The 19,877-nt window shown below is 38.1% G+C and overlaps 1 protein-coding gene across 1 annotated transcript in view; it reads left to right on the top strand.

The window, feature by feature from the left end:
* The window catches only part of cfap47 (cilia and flagella associated protein 47), a 433,070-nt gene that overhangs the window by 160,025 nt on the left and 253,168 nt on the right, over positions 1–19,877 (top strand). Inside the window, exons 40-43 of the mRNA XM_033032292.1 lie at positions 9,899–9,963; positions 11,262–11,407; positions 15,340–15,448; positions 17,359–17,588. Of these exons, the coding sequence (XP_032888183.1) occupies positions 9,899–9,963; positions 11,262–11,407; positions 15,340–15,448; positions 17,359–17,588 (550 nt within the window). The remainder of the gene's footprint in view (positions 1–9,898; positions 9,964–11,261; positions 11,408–15,339; positions 15,449–17,358; positions 17,589–19,877) is intronic.

The following is a 19,877-nucleotide window of genomic DNA, read 5'->3' as shown; positions in this document are numbered from 1 at the left end:
CAACTTAGGTATAAGTATTCCTTTCTTGTATTTTGTCGCATTTTAAAGAAAAGGAGTGCCATATTTTCAATCAATGGAATGAAAAGATAAAACCAAAGTATTGATTAGCTACAATCTAACATTGAATTTTGACCGGGATTAATAAAGGTGCCATTGGTAGATCAATCAAATGGGACCAGATTTTGAAGTGAACAAGAACTGGATGGTGCAGCCACTTTGTGATGAAGTTATGCATCTGTCCTTGGGAGAGTCTCAGGAGTTATGAAAATTCTGCTTTGGTTTACTTTTCACTATCTTCCAGAATTTATGCTACTTGACAGCTGGCATGTTTGATCATTTTAAAATTTGGCACTGATAAAAAATTCTGGAGGAGAGAAACATTTATCTATTCTGGAGGGAGAATGGTTCTTTTTTGGAGCTGAAAAGAGTCAAATGTAAATATTTATATTTGTTTCCATTGTCCCTTGGAGAATCTCAATTGTTGGCTGTGACCTGCTTCACAACATATAACTGTATATGTGAGCATTGCTGATGCACTATGCTTGTTTCAGAACTTGGAAAGAGATCACCTAGCCTAGAGTTAGGACTGACAGGAATTTTATTCCTCAACAATTTAAATTAAAGAGTAAGAATGTCAATGATGGAGTTATTGGAATTCCATTCTATAATATACACGATTGTGTATGTACCTTTACAATGATGCATGCCATATGATACCATTTTTGATATATTTTTGAATTAACCATTGCTGTTAGATGAGCGTTCAATATCTTTAAGAAAGGGTATGTTAGATTCAGCATTAGCCACATTATTTGCCTTATTGAACTACTCCAGTTGATGCATTTGAGATATTATTAATTCAGAAAGTAGTGAAGCAGTAATCAAGTGAAAGAAAAGAGAAGAATGAGCAGAGATGTGCATGGGGGAAGGTGATAGCTGTATTGAATGCTAGCATGCCAACCAATATTATTGAGCTTCACTCTTTCCAGGGATGGTTCAGCGTTACTCAACAATTGAATTGAATTGAATTGAATTGAATCCTTTATTTGTCATTCAGACCTTTCGGTCTGAACGAAATGCTGTTAATGTTAATGAGGTTAGCCAATATACTGAGTACTCTTCACATTTTCCACAAAGGACAATCCTAGCCCTGGGTAAACAACAAAGACAGTTGTATTAATAGATCATAGAGATCATAGAATCGTACAGCACTGAAACACACCCTTCAACCCAAATTGCCCATGCTGACCAAGATGCCCCATCTACATGTCCCACTTGTCTGTGTTTGGCCCATATCTCTCTAAACCTTTCCTATCCATGTACCTGTCCCAGTACCTTTTAAATGTTGTTGTAGAATCTGTCTCTGGCAGCTGGTTTCATATACCCACCACCCTCTGTGTGAAAAACTTGCCCCTCAAGTCCCTATTAAATCGTTCCCCTCTCACATTAAACCTATGTCCCTTGGTTCTTGACCTATGTCCCTTCTCTGGGTGCAAGACTCAGGATGGTTTTATGATGCAACTATAGCTTGGCAGGACTTGGGCCAGACGACATAGAAAACCTTAAATCCTATGAGAAGAAGTAATCTGCCAGAATTCAACTTTTCTGAAGTGGAGACTTATGGGGTGATAAAGATATCTTTGGTTTTGAGAATGTCACAAAAGGTAGGGAAAACTGCAGATTGATTACATCTGCGTTTTTTTATTGTATATATATGAAAATATTTAACATTCTGATATAATGTTTGCATATAATTAATTGCGATAATGTCATAAGGAATAGGAATAGAATTAGGCCATTCGGCCCATTGCCTATTCTGCAATTCAATCATGGCTGATTTATCTCTTCCTCCTAACCCCATTCTCCTGCCTTCTTCCCATAACCTCTGACACCTATACTAATCATGAATCTATCTATCTCTGCCTTAAAAATATCTACTGACGGCCTCCATACCCTTCTGTGGTAATGAATTCCACAGATTCACCACCCTCTGACTAAATACATTTCTCCTTATCTCCTTCCTAAAAGAACATCCTAAAAGATGTATATTGATAGCCCTAACTGGCGTACTGTGAGGAATACTTCCTTAAAAGAATGCAGTGATTGTATGCTGAATTAAATGACTTTTTATTCATTGTTTTATTGGCCACTACTATTGTGAGGATGTTGATTTGCTTTAGTAAATGATGTGTTATATGCAGCTCTTGCCTTGTTACTGATTATCAGCACACAGTCTATGGATAATACAAAATAAATTTTGATTTATTTAAATTTGACCCTTTCGCTAGTCATAGTTTTACGTTTATCAATGAATTATTTTTACGTTTATCAATGAATTATTTTAACAGAATGATTTATCATCAGGCTTGCCTAGTAAGATTTACTGTGTATCTAGTGATATCACAAATATAAAATTTAAATTGACAGTAAATATTGTAATTACTGTATTACAGTACTGTAAATACTGAAATACAGTAAATACTCCAAACAAATCCAGGAGTTGAAATTCTTATTTAGTTCTATTTGATGAATTATCCAATGGGGAAAACAAGGAGTTGTGATAAAAACTGTTTTTGCAAGGTTCATTCTTGAAGATGATTTTTAAAAGTATGATTGGTATATTACAAGAAAATATGCAAGGAAAACCTTAAATATTTCAGCATAAATAGTTCTCAGAGGTGATTTAATCAATCAGTACAATATAATAAATAGCATGGAAATGATACATGTTGATTATTATTTTAAACTGGTTTCAAGGATTAAGACAAGTGAATGTCAAAAATAATAAAGCTAATTTTAGGACTAATTCCAGAAGCTTCATTACAGCAATATATGCATGGATAGAGGCTACTTGAAAGAGTATTTCAGCTTGGAGCTCTTGGCGGCTACTTTCATTTGGAAACCAGAATGGCAGCACCCCTCCACCCCCATCTTTAATACGATGGTAACTTTGTGTTGTGAATGAAAAATGTAGTTATATCCAATGTGTAGATAGCTCAACCATAGACAATCCTCCACAAGGACTATTTGGAAGTTCAACAGAAATAAAGTTGTATTTTCTTCTAAGTAAACTCAACAGTGAGCTGGTTCATTTGTCAGGCATCTAAAATCTATTTCTGATTGTATGCTCTTTTGCCATTGGAAACAGGCTCTTCTATTTTACTCAGGCCGGAAAGATCCTTCATGATTTTAAATACCTTTTTTCACAAATCATAAATGTGTGTTTCACATGGAATGAATTATAATTAAGTTTATTGTTGCACATATGTACGGATGTGGCAACTATTTTGATTTGCGCAGAATCTCACAGAATAAACCGAACCAAATTATCCGTTAGTTTGCAACTATTGATTCAGCGAGGCGCAATGACAAGGAAGGATCCTAGTTTATCTTTGAATAAGGATATGGGGTATAAATCCAAGAGTGCAGTTGCCATTTTCAACTGCAAGACAAATGCCAAATCCCTGAGCACATTTCACAGTGGTCACTCAGTACAAACTGGATGTTTACCACCTGCTATGTTAGATCACAGGCTGCTCTGTAGAAGTCTGGGGCACATGTCCAAACTATTTAAAATGATGAATAAAATATTCAAATTAGGATAATTAGGATTTTTTTGGAGGCCTTTATTATGACATTGATCTGATCTGTCAGACTTGTCATCTGATTTAATTTACCCACCACTTGGTGATACTGACAGGAAGGATGCTTCAGCATTATTACTTAAAGAACTAATGGGGTGTATGGAAGTTATTTGCTCGTATGTCATTTGAGGTTGCTGGTCAACCTCTGCATAGATTTGACTTTCTTTCTGCCTGTAATTTTAAAATAATATCTTGATGTTGACCTACCAGTCTTCTCAACAATTGTTGGAATGGAGTGAGTATTTGGAACATCTTTATTGTTAAGTGAGGAGGAGGGAATCTGAGTTTAGGGGAAGCCCCAAATTTTCCTCAGAGCCTAAAAGGGAGAATCAGGAATTAAAGCTAATATATCTTTCTGATTTCTTCTGTTCTGGCTGGGTGATCTAATGTGAGGCCACATCAGCTTTGCTGTGCTGGCCTTAGAATAAAATTTAAATTGTGTTATTATGATAACATCAGAATCCTGCTGGATATTTCATAATAAGAATTGCAACCACGGCAAGGAATCACTAATCTAAATAGTTAAAACCATTTTAAAATTAATTGTGTTTTTTTTTTTGTCATTTTAAAGCTTAAAAGAATCAATGAGGTTTTACCATGAAGCCTTAAGTCATGCAACAAGAAATGCTTCATTTAGTTGCTCTCATTATCTACAAGTAGCAGACAACTTTAGGAAGCAAGGCTGACAGTGCAGCTAACCAACTGTCAATTTCATTGGTAATCTGTCTGAATAACTATCATGAGAACTACATTTTTCATTCTGAGCTATCCCTTATTTTCTTTTAATGTTCATATAAATCGGAATAGCACAAGAACTGCACGGTTTATTTAACTTTGTATTCATTTTAAATGGGTCAAAATGATCATAAGCACTGTATTTACAGTCACAATTCTGCAGCGTGCTTCTGAGAAACAGGTGATGGGCCGATGGTACACAAACCACCATTGAGGTCACTGTCATTTTTGGTTTATTTCATATTGGTTGATATAGATTGATGTTCGCTTGTATAACAAGCATTTACAGTATGTCAATTACAGCTGTCAATTAAGAAACAAAGGAAGAGGGAGAGGTAAAGGGAGTGTCATAAAAGCCTGATTGTTTTACATGTATTATTTTGGTATGAGGATCTTACATTTCCTTGATCGTCCAAACATTTTCAAAAAAGCTTTCAATGCCAAGGATTTGTAGAAATAAATTACTTGAAATCCTATCTCACTACTACAGGTCAACTTACAAAAGACAGTAATTGCAGCCGTGTGGGAGTCTCCCAATTACCACAGAAGCGTAAAATGTGAAGTGAGAAGAGAATGGAGACTTTTCAATAAATTGGGAAGAATTAGAGAATTGTTTTATTTAAAAAGGACTCGTGTAGGAATAGTGTAAGAAGGTGCTTGATAGTAGGAGGTATAAAAGACTATTATTGTGACATATAGGAAGACCATTCAATTCACTGGGTTTATACTGTTTTTTGTAGAGCAACTTTATGAATTGCATTTATTTCCTCTTTCCCAAGGCTTCGCAAATTGTTTTTACCCAAGGGTCTATCAAATTTTGTTTGGAGAAAGCACATTAAAATTTCAGGCCAAAGACTCGTTATCAATGCAATGGAAGGCAATTGACCTGAGAGATCAACTTTATTTTTCTCTTTCCATTGTAACTGCCTGACCTGTTGACTATTTTCAGCATTTTGGACTCTCATTTCAGCATTCTTCTCTGTTTTGCTTCTTGATTTTTTAAGAAAACTTTAATAATTAAAATCAATACATAAATATATGGCTCAAGAACAGGTCAGAGTCTGAGTTAGTTGCCATGGCTGCTATGACAATATCTTCTTAAACAATGAGCTCCACCATCGAGAAGGAAACAATGCAGCAGAATGGAGAAAAATCCAGCAAGTGGGTGGCAGATTCAGATTAAAATTAAGAAATGGGTTGTCTTGCACAATTAATGGATTCTCTAGATATCTGAATATTTCAAAATTATCTGGATATCTCAATTTAAAACTCTATTTCATGATTGAGCTGCGGCCAAGGGAGTGGGATATTTTCAGTACTGCTGTTGATGACAGCAATGCACCAGAAAATGTTGTGCTTTATTGACCATTAGCTAGAACTTATGCAGTACTGTACTGGGTGATCTAATGGCAAAAGTACAAAACTAAGGGAAAACTGCAGCGTGATGTCATTTTATGGATGACACATCCATTTATTCAGGTGTGTTAAAAGAAAAGTATGACAACCAAATTCTTCACAAAAACATATTGAGCTCTCTTGGCATTTACTCCTCAACCTATCACTGTAAATCGATTCTCTTCATAATTAGAGTGAAAATAGGAAGTAGAGCAGGTACAACAGTGACAAATTAAAAACTAGGCCTAAATGGAATTGGAACAGGAAGTTCCATATAAACTATAGATATAGGCTCCTGCCACCTGGGTGAGTTGGAGTTAATTTGGTACCCAATTGATTTTTATACTTTTATTCGGATGAATAGCAATAGAAGTTAATTGTCCAGAAGATCATTGGTGTGATTTTTAAATAAATGGAAACATCTGCGAGATTTTAAAATTGAGTTCACATGAATGGTTTCAAGTGAATAGTTATATTTCTTATTTAATGTGTAGTGATTAATTATTTAATTTTATCCCTTTTACAAATAATCGTGGTTATTTATTAATAGTGTTTGAATATCATAAACAGTTATGATTTTTTTACAACTGTGTCGGGGAGCATGGTTCAGCATGTTGCAATTTGATAGTCCAGGCTTGTTCTGGCCTCTCCAAGTCCCAGCTCCATATAATTGGATTAATGTGTGAAGATTCTTTCTCAGTGCAAAACCTTGTCATTAAAGATCTGGCTAATTACATCCAAATGGTTTGAACTTCACAACCAATCTCTGATATTTATATTTTTATTAAGCCGGCTCCTGGAAGTCAGCAATTCTTCTTAGCTCAAGACCAGAATGTAAGAAAGGGTTAGGGTTAGGCTTCCAGTGAGCTGCGACATGAGCCATCTACACCTCTTGGTTTTCCACACTTTGGTTGGTGCAATGAGCATGTGCTGAACATAAAGTCCAGAGGTACCAAGTTTTATTTGATGTATGAAACTATAAGAATTACTAATACAAAATCTCAGGTTGTACATTTTTGCATTTCCTCCTTTACTGCCACTGAGCCTGTGAATACTTTTGTATTTCTTGGGAAGAATTCAGGGAAGTCCTTAATCACTGTTACCACTAACAAGCAATAACTGAAAGTTACACTATAATATAGAAAACAAAATGAGCAAGTGGTTCACAGAAAATAGTTGTATAGTAACTTGCATTCAAATGTTTTAGTGACTTTGGCAGGAAAATAAATGGGGTTAATGTAAATGGCCAACAAACTAATTTTTTAAGGAATTGGCAGATGTCAATCAGGTCAACAAGAGCACGGTGCGGGAAGGAACTGCAGGCTCTGGTTTAAACCAAAGATGGACACAAAATGCTGGAGTAACTCAGCAGGACAGGCAGCATCTCTGGAGAGAAGGAATAGGTGGTTTCCCAATTCCCAATTCGGAAACGTCACCCAATTGAAAAGCTCTGTTGGTTTGGTAACAATGGCCAATACCTTAGAAAATGGTTAGTAATGGTAGCCAGGGCTCTTGGTCCTGATTCAAATGGAGAAAGAAAGTTGGCACATTTCAAGTAGAAACAAAATCTGGCTAGTGATGATGTCCTCTGCAATAGATTATTTCTCTATTGCTCATGCAATCTGAATTAGCCAGTTTCTTTATCCTGATATCATTTTGACAAGTTTTCCTAAATAAAATTATAACAGGCTGTAGTTGTCCAGTTATTTTGGTGTCCTAAATGATGTATCATAAATCATCATGAAAAACACTGCCTCTGACAGAGAACCATTGTATGACCTGGAGAGGAAAGGACAATTTGAGGAGCTTGAAAGATTGGCATGTAAATGGCCATAACCATAACCATAACATCCTGCTCACCAGACTCAAAGACCTCGGCATTGAAGGCTTTGCACTCAGCTGGCTCCGTTCCTACCTTTCCAACAGATCCCACTTCATCTCTCTCCATAACCACACCTCTGCTACAGCCACAGTCACTCAAGGTGTTCCCCAAGGCTCCGTACTCGGCCCCCTCCTCTTCATCATCTACATCCTCCCCCTTGGTCAGATACTCCGCCACTTCAACCTGGACTTCCACTGTTACGCCGATGACACCCAGATCTACCTCGGCACCAAATCCCCCCACAACCCCCCCCTCTCCCATATCAACTCCTGTTTGTCAGCTATAAAAACCTGGATGCAACATAACTTCCTCAAACTCAACAGCGATAAGACAGAATTCCTCCTCATAGGCTCCAAATCCACACTCAGCAAAATCAATAACCCCACTCTCACCATCGACGGCACCACTGTCTCCCCATCTCCCCAGGCCCGCAACCTTGGCGTGATCTTTGATTCCACCCTCTCCCTTGAGCCTCACATCCGCCATGTCATTAAAACCTCCTTCTTTCATCTCCGCAACATCGCCAAACTCAGACCCTCTCTCACACCTCCCGCTGCTGAAAGACTCATCCATGCCTTCATCTCCTCCCGACTGGACTATTGCAACTCACTTCTCCTTGGCATCAGCTCCACCTACATCAACCGACTCCAACTGGTCCAGAACGCAGCCGCCCGACTCATCACCCACACCAAATCCTGGCATCACATCACTCCAGTCCTCAAACAACTTCACTGGCTTCCCATCTCCCACCGGATCACCTACAAAATCCTGGTCCTCACCTTCAAAGCCCTCCACCATCTGGCCCCACCATATCTCACTGACCTCCTCTCCCCCTACCAACCCTCACGGTCCCTCAGATCCACATCAGCCGGTCTCCTCTCCATCCACAAGTCCAACCTCCGCAGTTTTGGGGTCAGAGCCTTCTCCAGGGCAGCTCCCAGACTCTGGAACTCCCTTCCCCAACTGATCCGCAATTCCGTGTCCCTCACCATCTTCCAGTCCCGCCTCAAGACCCATCTCTTCACCTCTGCCTATCCTTAGCCCCACGTCCCCCTCCCTTTTCATCTGTGCATGAATTGCCTCGTATTGTGTTTTGAATTGAATTCTGTCTTTAATTTGTGTACTAGTCATGTCTCCACTATTTATTTCATTCCCCTTACATGTTTTTCCTCTACCTGCTAAATTTTTGTAAGGTGTCCTTGAGACTCTTGAAAGGCGCCCATAAATAAAATTAATTATTATTATTATTATTAAATGTTGTCTTCCACATCACCATGGATGTTTTCCTGTGAATGGGAAGGACTGGAGATGAGCAGGGGTGCAAACTATGACATTTTGATGAGGCTCAATGGGCTGCCCAACCTTATCTCAGAATTATAAATATTTTTCTGCTCGTGTTCTCTAAGATTTATAGAATTAGTGGTGAAAGGCCAGGGAATTACATAGCATGCAGTAATTTGCTGTTACCTAGTTTTATAATCACGGCTAGAAATGCTTCCATAGGAAAATGAACAAAGCATGAGTAAATGCCATTCCTCAGCATGCTTGTGCACAGAGGGATGCATTCTCCCTTTCGTGTCATAACCAAAAGAACAGGACAACTGCAGTGAGACCTGTTATAATTAAAGTTTAAATGTGAGCCCAAGAACCAAAGGCGTTACTGTCTGAGTTGCAGTGATTAGCCCTTTCAAAGGCATTGTAAATGTGTCTACCGATATCTGTATGCTCAATGTCCAGTCGCCCTCAGACCAGTGTTTGTAAAAATGGAAATTTATTGAAGGGCCAAATTACTTACATGGTAAAATATACAAAAGATGCACAGGTGGTCAGCTTTCAATGCAGAAAGTCTTTTCAAAATTTACAACATTGGATGGTGCATGATCAACACGATTTGGAAAGGGGTTTTGTGATAGAAACTGGTGAAATCTTTGACATACATTCACAGTAGCTGAAAATTGATTTCAGGGTTAGTCTTTTTTTTCCTTCTGCTGCATTGCTCTCTGGGTTGTAAAGATAAGTAAACTTACTGAAAATCACAGGCCTCATTTTGAAAATAATGTGAAAAAAGACAACATATAAAAGAGACAAGAGACAAAAATTTATAGATATTACTTTAGTTATCATTCTTATAACAAGTTTCAATGGTGTGCTTATTTTCTTTCAAAGAAGCATTTAGAATTTATTTATTTACTTTGGTGCAAGTAGATCTTACCATGTAAATAATTGTGTTTTTTTTGTGTAGTGAATTTGAAAATGGAAAAGAAATTGAAAATGGTGCGGATGATCCAAATGTGAACCTGAAGACCAGTGAGTACTTGCAGGATTGAAACTATATTTTAAATAACACTTAATATTTTTTGTTCCATTCAAGACTGAAATAATATATACGATGTAAGAGGGAGATGATTTGACAGAAACATTCTGAACTGGTACCTCTCAAAATAACATTGGATCAATCATTGTAGCACAACAATAAAGAGTGACGTCGGAAGTTTAAATTAACCTTGTGTGCCTAACATTTTACTATGCTACATGAATATTGATCCAAATATCGAACAATATAACAGAAAGTCCTCATTTGAGTTTTAGCGAAACAAATTCATTACATTCAAATTGATTAGTAGTTCTGTTAATATATCAGGAAGATTAACTTCATGTTTAACATAATGTAATTTTGTTTAAATTCAATTTTGAGATGGTATTTTATATTGCCGAAAACTACAGGCATAGAGTGACAACCCAAATTTATTTTCTGATGAAAGTCATTGTTTAATGACAGAGGAGTTGTTCATGAAGTTCTTCACATAATAGAATGTGTTCTCACTGTGAATAGAACGGTCAACTTGCGTCATCATTTACAATCTCAAAACATCTTTCACATTTCTTGGTGATTGAATAAAATACTGATGAATTACTGTTTTTCTCAAAGTGCTTCTGAAAAGTTTTGGAAGGTTTTTTTCTGTCTTTTTTCAAAATAGCCAAAAATGAATAACCCATAAGATAAGTAGAAATTAGACTGTCAGTTGTGAGAACTTTGAGAAAAACACAATATCCAAAATTGACTGGAGGTCTGTTCATTGACATCGGAGATCTTTGATAGATTTTTGATTTGATGGAAACCACTTCATGACCAGTATCGCTTAATGTCCCTTCAGATCTGGACATAAGCTTCTACAGAATAAGTCTACCAACATGATATTCAATGATTAAAACATGCTTTGTCCTTTCACAAAAAGCATGGGTTGGGGATTGCTTATGGAGCCACACTGTCTCGCCTTTTGGACCGATGTTGAGGCAGAGAGCTGGCATGAATGAAGAGTTGACAGGCTTTTTTATCCACATTAGTGTTGTTGGCTGGTCAAATTATGAAAACCTTCCTGTGATCTTATTTCAGCATCAAAATTCCACATATATTATTTGCATTATTAAAGTGCTGATACAATTTATAATAAAATCGATGAACTTCAGAATGGTAGTTGTTGAATGAATTATTGCAATGCGATATAGAAATATAAGATTCTAACCACAAAATTGTTAAAGCCGCTTTCTTTTTCAATTTTACCTTGGTAAATTGTAATAAATGCTTCTAATTATTTCACTCACAGCTCTTCAGGATAATTGGGTGCCCGAGTTCTTCACTCAAGTGGAGTCATTGCACATGGAAGCTCAAGGTTCTTCAGTTATGGATGTTTTGTATCTTCCCTTTCATACAGGGAATTCCCACTGTACCATTTTCTTCGTCAATGAACGGGTAAATTTAAATGCTTTATTTTTGCAATTACTCGAAGATGGCAAAATTAGTTTGGTTCATCATCAGATTTTACAGCAGAATTAATAAAATCAAGTTTTGATGTAACTTCAAGGAATTTTAATAACTGAAATAAAATTAAAACCAGTTTCTTTTGACTTATTCAGTCTGAGTATTGGAAGATGAGCATTAATATTTATTCAGTTTAAGAAATCTGAAATAATAATTTTGCATTTGGCACATGTCTGAAGGGAAAATGCATCAGCAGAGCAGGTGTAGATCAGTGTATGAAACAGCCAACAACCATTACAAAAATAATAAATCAAGTTACCGATTTTTTGTTTCAAAAGGAACTTTGACAATCAAATTCTCTGCTCATGACAGAACACATAGATCAGAACATAGAACATAGAACAGGAACATGCCCACAATGCGTGTTAAACTAATCTCCTTTGCCTGCATAAGAAAACCACATCCCTCTATTCTTTGTATATCCATGTGCCTATTTCAGACATCACTACTGTATCTGCCTCCACCACTATTCTTGGCAGCTGTTCTAGGCACTCGCCACCCTCTGTGTAAAATAAACTTGTCTTGCACATCTCCTTTAAACATTGCCCCTTTCACCATAAAGCCACGTTCCCTAGTCTCATATAACTTTAAAAGCGGATATAGATGGGATATAAGATATTCCTTCTGACTTTTTTTTCTTTTACTTAAGATCTTAAACATAAACCTATTCACTATTGATGCAATAAGTAGTAAAATCTATGGCCCAATTTTTGTCAGTAGTTACCTAACATTTCTCCATGTAACTGACTGGAGCGTCTGGTTTACTAGATGTCCCAAAGTCTTGGTTAGTTGTTTTACCAATATGTTCTGAGTGTTCAATGGTTCAATGGTCCTTTATTGTCACGTGTACCATTTAAGGAACTGTGAAATTAGATTTATCATACAGTCACACCAGAAAAAAGCAACAAGACACACAACTACATAAAAGTTAACATAAACATCCACCACAGCGGCTCCCCCACATTCCTCACTGTGATGGAAGGCAATAAAGTCCAATCTTCTTTCCTCCTTATTCTCCTGCGGACGGGGCAGCCAAACCATCTGCAGTCGGATTGAAGCTCCTGCAGTCGTCGATCGAAATCCCCGCGTCAGGGCGATCAAAGCTCCCACGATCGGGGCGGTCGAAGCTCCTGCGATTGGAGCTCCCGAAGTCGGTCCCTAACCAAGGGAACACGAGTTCCACGATGTTAAGTCCGCAGGCTCCCGGTGTTGGAGCTCTCGAGGTCGATCTCTGACAAAGGGACCGCCAGCTCCACAAAGTTAAATCTGCAGGCTCCCGCGGTTGGAACTCCAAACGTCGATCCCCAGCAAGAGGCCGCCAGCTCCTCAATGTTAGGCCGTAGTGCAGACGGAGATACGATACGGAAAAATATTTCATCTCCTCCGAGGAAAGAGATTCAAAAAATTTCCCCCACCCACACATAATACAAAGCTAAAGATACAACAAAACATATATTTAACAAGATACTAAAAATAACAAAGAAAGTAAAGGACAAGACAAACTGTTGGCGAGGCTACCATTGTACGGCGCCACCCCGTACCCCACACCCCTGTATGGAAGCGTATTATGGAAGTAATTCCTCAATTCTTACCATGAGGAATCTAGGCATTGCCCCAGGCTTGGGCACACTCCAGTGATTACAATGGAGGATACAGCAGCAAAGGATTACATCAAATTTAAATGTTTTTTAATTGTTTTGGTGTTTTAATATGTTTCTTAGTTAATTTCATACACATAGAAAACTGTGGTAAAATTTTCATTTGGTATCTCTGACATCCTTTCACTCTCCTGATTAATTTGAATTTTTTTAAACTGTTTTAGTGAACAGTTTAAAATTCCTCATCATGGTACTTTCCAGCCACTCTTTGGATTTTTTTGTATTCTGTAGTTTTTATGTTCAATTTTCATTTTCACTTCTATTATTTACTTTAGCTTGATTAACGATTCTGGAGAATGGTTGAATAGGCTAGGATTTTTCTTGAAGCTTAAGAGGCTGAGAGGTGATCTTACAGAGGTATATAAAACCAGGAGTGGGATGGATAAAGTGAATAGCAGCAGATTTCCCCAGGGTAAGGGAGTCTAAAATTAGAGGGCCTAGGTTTAAGATGAGAGGACATGCATTTAAAATGGACTTGAAAGTTGACATTTAACACAGAAATCTGGTAGTCCGCTGGAGGTACCAGAGGAAGTTGTAGAGGAATGTATGATTACAACATTTGATAGACACTTAGAAAGCTCCGTAAATATAATTTTTTTAGAGATATACCACAAGCACAGGCATGTAGGATGAGCTCATTTAACTAACTTATTTAGCATGGATAGGTTGGTCTGATCGGCCTGTTTCTGTGCTGTGTAGCTCTATGACTCTAAATGGCAGGGAGTTACTTAATCCATTGTAGATTATCACTGACAATTCCCATGCTACCAGCCAAACTGCAAGGGGGGGATGGGAGGGGCGGGAGTGACAGGAAGTTGTAGCAGGAGACCCATGGAGTCAATAAAGGTAGGACGCACCAGCTCATGATTAGGTTGGAATTAGGAGAGGGGAGCAAAAACAAAGAATTATAGAATTGTTTTGACATAATAGAGTAGATTCAACCATTTCAGGGTTCTAGTAGAGCAATCCTGTTTGCCCCAATCTCCTGCTCTTCTCCGAGAATCATGCAAATTATTCTCTCTCAAGTAAAAGTGCGATTTATTATTCAATTGCAACTGGAAAGAAAGTCAAATTTTCATGAGAATGAGTGTGGTAATTGGGAGGGGGTAGGGGTTATTGGAAGTGGAGGGGAACAAGATGGCAGCTTCAGCACTAATCTTGAACTGCAGACACCTCCCACATTGACAGATCACCAGGAATCTACTAGCGTGCAACTCCCCCTCCCCCACTGTTAAATTAAAGTTGTGACATAGATGATACCACTATTATTCAAACATTTTAAATGAAAACAAATGAACAAATAAAGAAACGTTTAAAATAGAAAAGGTGAATTCAAATTGTCAAATGCATCTCCTGTTGTAGATTACTTTAGCTGAGCAAGTATTGGTTTTTTTTTATAGCATTTTTCATAATTGCAAATTCCTAATCCTTTGTGGGAAAACATACATATTTGGATTCTACAACCAGCACAGAAATAAATGACCTGTTACAGCATTTTTTTGGCATTTGATTTTTTGATTGCACTTCTGACACAGAAGAAATGGTGGAAGAGTTCCACAAGATTTGGGCATCATCATGAGCCACCAAGGCTTTGGTAATCATTAAACCAGTTAATATGATTAAGTAGTCTTTTATTGACTGTAAGATTTCAATAGGTTTCACAACCCTTGCATTAACCATCTATCTGCACTCACGAAGTGCGGTTCTCCAGCTACATGCCAATCTAGAATTCTAAGCGGAGGCTCTGACTTGCAAGACTAATATGAATGGACTTTCAGACCTGACTCAGGACTTGCTCCTGTTGAAGACAACTCTCCTTGGCATCTGAATATAGTATCTTTGGGTCTTTAATGTTGAGCTGATTTCTTGTTTAATATTTCATCTGAAAGTTGGAGTCCTGACAATACACTGCTTTGAAGCTTCAGTATAAATTTGATCTTACTACTCTGATGTGGGACTTGACAATAGAAATGTTTCATTTTGTGAAATTGTTATACTGTATATGTTGCATTATTTAAGGCCATATCCATAAAGTGGTTCTCATGCCTCAGGATTGTCAGTACCTTCTCAACTTCTAATAATAAGTTATACTCAAAACATTAACATTCATTGTAATAATGTACACTTCCAGAAATACCCTTTTAAATTGGTTGTTATTTCCCCCCACCAGCTTTTATCACTGATACATTCTGATTTATTTTACAGGTCGGTGAATTTGCGTACTGTCTTGAAGGAACTGGTAGTATACCATTACCCGCCACAGGACTACAAGTGCTTAGTTCTCGTGCAATACAGAACCATTGCTTTGCTTCAGGTACTGTAGATATTGATTTCTTGTTGCATCTGTTCAGTTGAAACAGAGAAAACAATTTCTGTCTAATTATGATGTGAAAACAAGGAAATTCACGTGGGCTGTGAAACCAAACTGGCAATGCAGTGGAAAAGATAATTGGCAAACTGTGAAACAGGCAGTTGATTTATTATTGCTCTGCTATCCAAAATTAATTTTGGACCCCATGTTGTCATCTTTATCACATAAAACATGATAAATATAACTTTAGGGATTTCTACCATGTGCATAATAGCCAAATATCATATTTTAGTTTGTAATATAGTGTGTTTGCCATTATGAATTTTACATTTATACGTGTGGGAACAAGTTGCATATTAAAATAAAAAATAATTTGCAAAATATTTTTAATACAATTATCCAGAAAAAATGCTTTGCTTAATTTGTTTCAGAGAGAAAATGCAGTTATGTCTTAAAGCAGCTCATGAGATCATTATTGTTGAGCTTACTGGCCTGAAAAGATCTACGTGCATGAAATATTAAATTATCTTGCCCTGCGAGCAGCCATTGAAATGTGCAGTTATCTATATTTACTTCATCCTTGGCAATGAGTAGAATTTATGTCTTTATGCTGCAGTACAAGTTAATAAATAAAAACTCTTTAGCTTTTCACTTGTTAAACTCCAATAATCTTGCAGTAAATAAGCGAATGAAATCGAAAGACTTTGCTACATATTAAGGAATTTATTTTTAGTTATTGCTTTGTTAATTTTCACCACAAATAGATTCATAAAGTTGTTCAGCACAGAAGCAGGCCCTTCTGCCCAACCCATCTATGCTGTATAAGATGCTCGCCTTTGCTAATTCACTTTTCTGGACTTGGCCCATATCTCTCTAAATATTATAATTTTAAGCTCTACATTAAGATGAACAATTAACAGTTAACATTATTGTCACAAGTTAACACATTGATGTTACTTTACATTTATTCTATTCTAAGAGGTAAATTGTGATGATGTTAAAGGGCGTCATTCTTCTTAATTTCTTGGTCAGTGCCTAACTTTATTAACCCCACTTGCAACATAAAAATAAAATAATACTCCATAGTCTGTTATCTGGTCATTCATTTACCTGAGTGGGAAAGATCTATCAAGATTATTAAATTAATAAAAATTATTCTAATTCAAAATTAATATTATACTATCACTAACTGACTACTAACAATGCAAAGTGATAAATGCATACACAAGAGTAGGCATACATTAAAGAAGGGTCCCAACCGCAAATGTCCATGTCTGTTTCCCTCCACAGATGCTACCTGACCTGCTGAGTTCCTCTTGCAGTTTGTTTATTGTATTTAATCCACTGTCACTTTTTTCGCACTGTTTTCCACTTTCTAAATTCCATTGTTTGTTCTGTTACCTGAAGCTCTAAATATGGGGTAGAAGATTGGAACCTTCACGTGGTCCGCCCTGTTTCGACGAATGCAATCAACCCGGCATGCACAATCAAATGAGATCAAATAGAACAAGTTGTCCTACAACTTTAGGCTGTGCACGCCATACGCAAGAAGAAGAAGAACCTCTAAATATGCGTTTTGAGAAAGCTGATGAAACTATTTTTGCTGTGTAAATCAAAGTCATTACCACAACAAAATGTCCACAGGAAGCTCTTCTGAGAAACTTGGCTAGTTCAAGTTCCTGAACAACATTATTAATGCAATTTTTGTTGTAAACTTCCACTGCCGTTGAGAAGATATGTTTCTAATAAAATGGGATTTGTGCTCATGATGAGCAGGTGGGTAGCTATTCAAATCATCGAGAGGGAGAGATTTGTTGTGCTAGTTAACTCTTTTGTAATATATATTTTTTTAAATCCTATTGTTATGCTATTCATTATTAACTTCTATTTCCCCACAATTTGTTTTGTTGCAGATGATAAGAATACATCACAAGTCATTATGTACTACAAATGCAATATTGCCTGTTCCTTTGATCAAGTATTGAAAATCCCATTGATAAATGAAGCCAGAGAAAAAGCTCTGGCAATTGTAGGACAGCGGTGGATGTCAGAAATAGAATACAAACGCAGAAAGGTTGCTGGGACATTGGAAAGCAGTAGTGTCCGAGCTTCAGTTGCAACAATTGTGTTGCACGACTCTGAGGTATGGATGTTGATCATGCAATCTTTTGCCTGTTACGCTCTCACTTGTGTGATTTCAACAGCACACTGGTGAAGAGGCAGAATCAAAGGAATGCGTATATTTTCAAGATAGTTTGGAAGGGAGTGAAATGCCATTTAGGATGTTTGAATCAATTAGTCAGGAGTCAGGAATCTGAGGATGGGGGTTGGGGGGAAGAAATTTAAGGGGCTTGGGACTAGTCACAAGTGTCTCCCGAAGTCCACGGTTCTCTGCTCTTCACCAGGGTTGGTCTCCTACCTCACGTGGTGCCGATGATGTCTTCACTCCCTTGGCAGGAGCCCTTTTGTCCTTTGGATCTGCAGTTCTCTCTGCCCTCACTGGCTGCTGTGCAGCTTCTGCAATGCTGGCCACCAGGTGGCGTTATCGCTGGCAACAAAATGGAGATAACATTGGTCGCCAGGTGCAGAAATCATTGCCCTGGCTTGCTGATGGGTGGCTAGGTATGCCCTTACTGTGGCCTTCCAGAAACTTCTCTTAGCCTGACCAATTGGGTGGCAAGGTGAGAGGGCCACTATGTGTCACCTCAAAGGATAATAGGTTTAGGCAAGGCACCAAAAGCAACCCTCTAAATATGGTACAGGAAAGCTAACAAAGCTCCATTCACTCAATCTCTCCATTGTCTACCTTTCCCTGGACTGATACTTATGTGGAATATTCAGTCACTGACCAATAGTCCTGTATGTGGTCAGTAGAACCTATTCTTCCATACACTCATCAATCTACAAGTTCAGGCTATTTGTCTGACCCAGCTAGTTCTGAAGGAGATTAACCCCTCCACTTGTCCAATATCAGTTTGCCCAACTATCCATAAGTCCCAGCTTCCCTGTTTGCGAGCTGCGGAGAACTTTGAAATTAGGACAAGGCCAGTATAGATGAATGATATGGTGCGTCATTCTGGATATAGGTGAGAAACAATAACAATTTTGTATAAATTCAGCAAGAGTGGAAGGTGACAAGAGGGCTGATGTGCATTTGCAGAACCAATTCTGGAATCTATGATAGTTTCAGCAGCAGCAGGTATGCTGTGAAAATAAGAGACAGATTAGATAGCAAAATTGAAACAAGACTTTGTGATGGAAAGGGTATAACATCTGAAGATCAGTGGTAACAACCTAATAACAATAATTTAATCTTTTCATTGTTTAAATGGAGGAAATTTTGACTGCAAATTCGATTAGCAGTTTGATAGTGTAGAGGTAAAGGTTACATAAAGATATATAATGGTGAGGATGCAGTACTTAAATGAGTTCTTATGTCAGTTCAGCATTGGTGGCCTCGTTAGCAGTTGCAGGATAGGAGACAATGGGTAGTTCCTCTGCCAAAACATTTTTCCTCCTTTTCAAATTAGCCATTTTCATACTGCTTTAAAAAAAAAGGTTATTTAGATCAGAATGGGACATAGATGAATTGGGCAAATTGGAACAAATTGAACAGATATGTTGGATTAAATTCAGGTGCTCTGCAGAGTGGTCATCTGATCTGCATTATTGTAAAAAGTGCAAGTGAATTGTTGCGCCACTTGCTAACGCTGTTTGGGCTCCCAATGACAAGGGAATGTGTAAAAGAAAAGGTTTTTTGGGAGCGGCACAATGGCTCTGCAATTTGAGCGGCATCCTCCCCTCCAAGACCGCCTCCCAAGAATCCAACTCTGCCCCCAAGTCGGAATCAGTCTTCTTGATGAGTTTGTCGGTGTCCTTGGCCTTCGCCCTGCTGCCCCAGCAGACAACAGCGAAGAAGATGACACTGGCTACAACCGATTGGTAGAACATCTGCAGCATCCTACTTGACCCAAAAAGCGAAGGATTACTAGCCTTAATGACTACAGACTTGTCGCACTGACCTCTGTAATCATGAAAAGCCTTGAAAGACTTGTGCTGGCCCACCTGAAAAGTATCACAAACCCCCAGCTGGACCCCCTGCAGTTTGCATACTGGGCCAATAGATCAGTGGATGACGCAGTCAACCTCGGCCTGCACTTCATCCTTGAGCACCTAGACCTATGCAAGGATTTTGTTTGTGGATTTTAGCTCTGCATTCAACACCATTGTGCCAGAGCTACTACACTCCAAACTCTCCCAGTTGACTGTGCCTAAACCCCGCTGTCAATGGATCACCAGCTTCCTGACAGACAGGAAGCAGCATGTGAGGCTGGGAAAGTACATCTTGGACCTGCTGACCCTCAGCATAGGAGCACCGCAAGGCTGCGTACTCCCCCCCCCCCCCCCCCCCCCCCCCTCCTTTACTCTTTCT

This window comes from Amblyraja radiata, chromosome 14 (genome assembly GCF_010909765.2).
Source record: "Amblyraja radiata isolate CabotCenter1 chromosome 14, sAmbRad1.1.pri, whole genome shotgun sequence".
In the NCBI taxonomy this organism is placed as follows: domain Eukaryota; kingdom Metazoa; phylum Chordata; class Chondrichthyes; order Rajiformes; family Rajidae; genus Amblyraja; species Amblyraja radiata.
The sequence above is the reverse complement of the archived record's forward strand: the minus strand, read 5'-3'. Positions and strand labels throughout refer to the sequence as shown.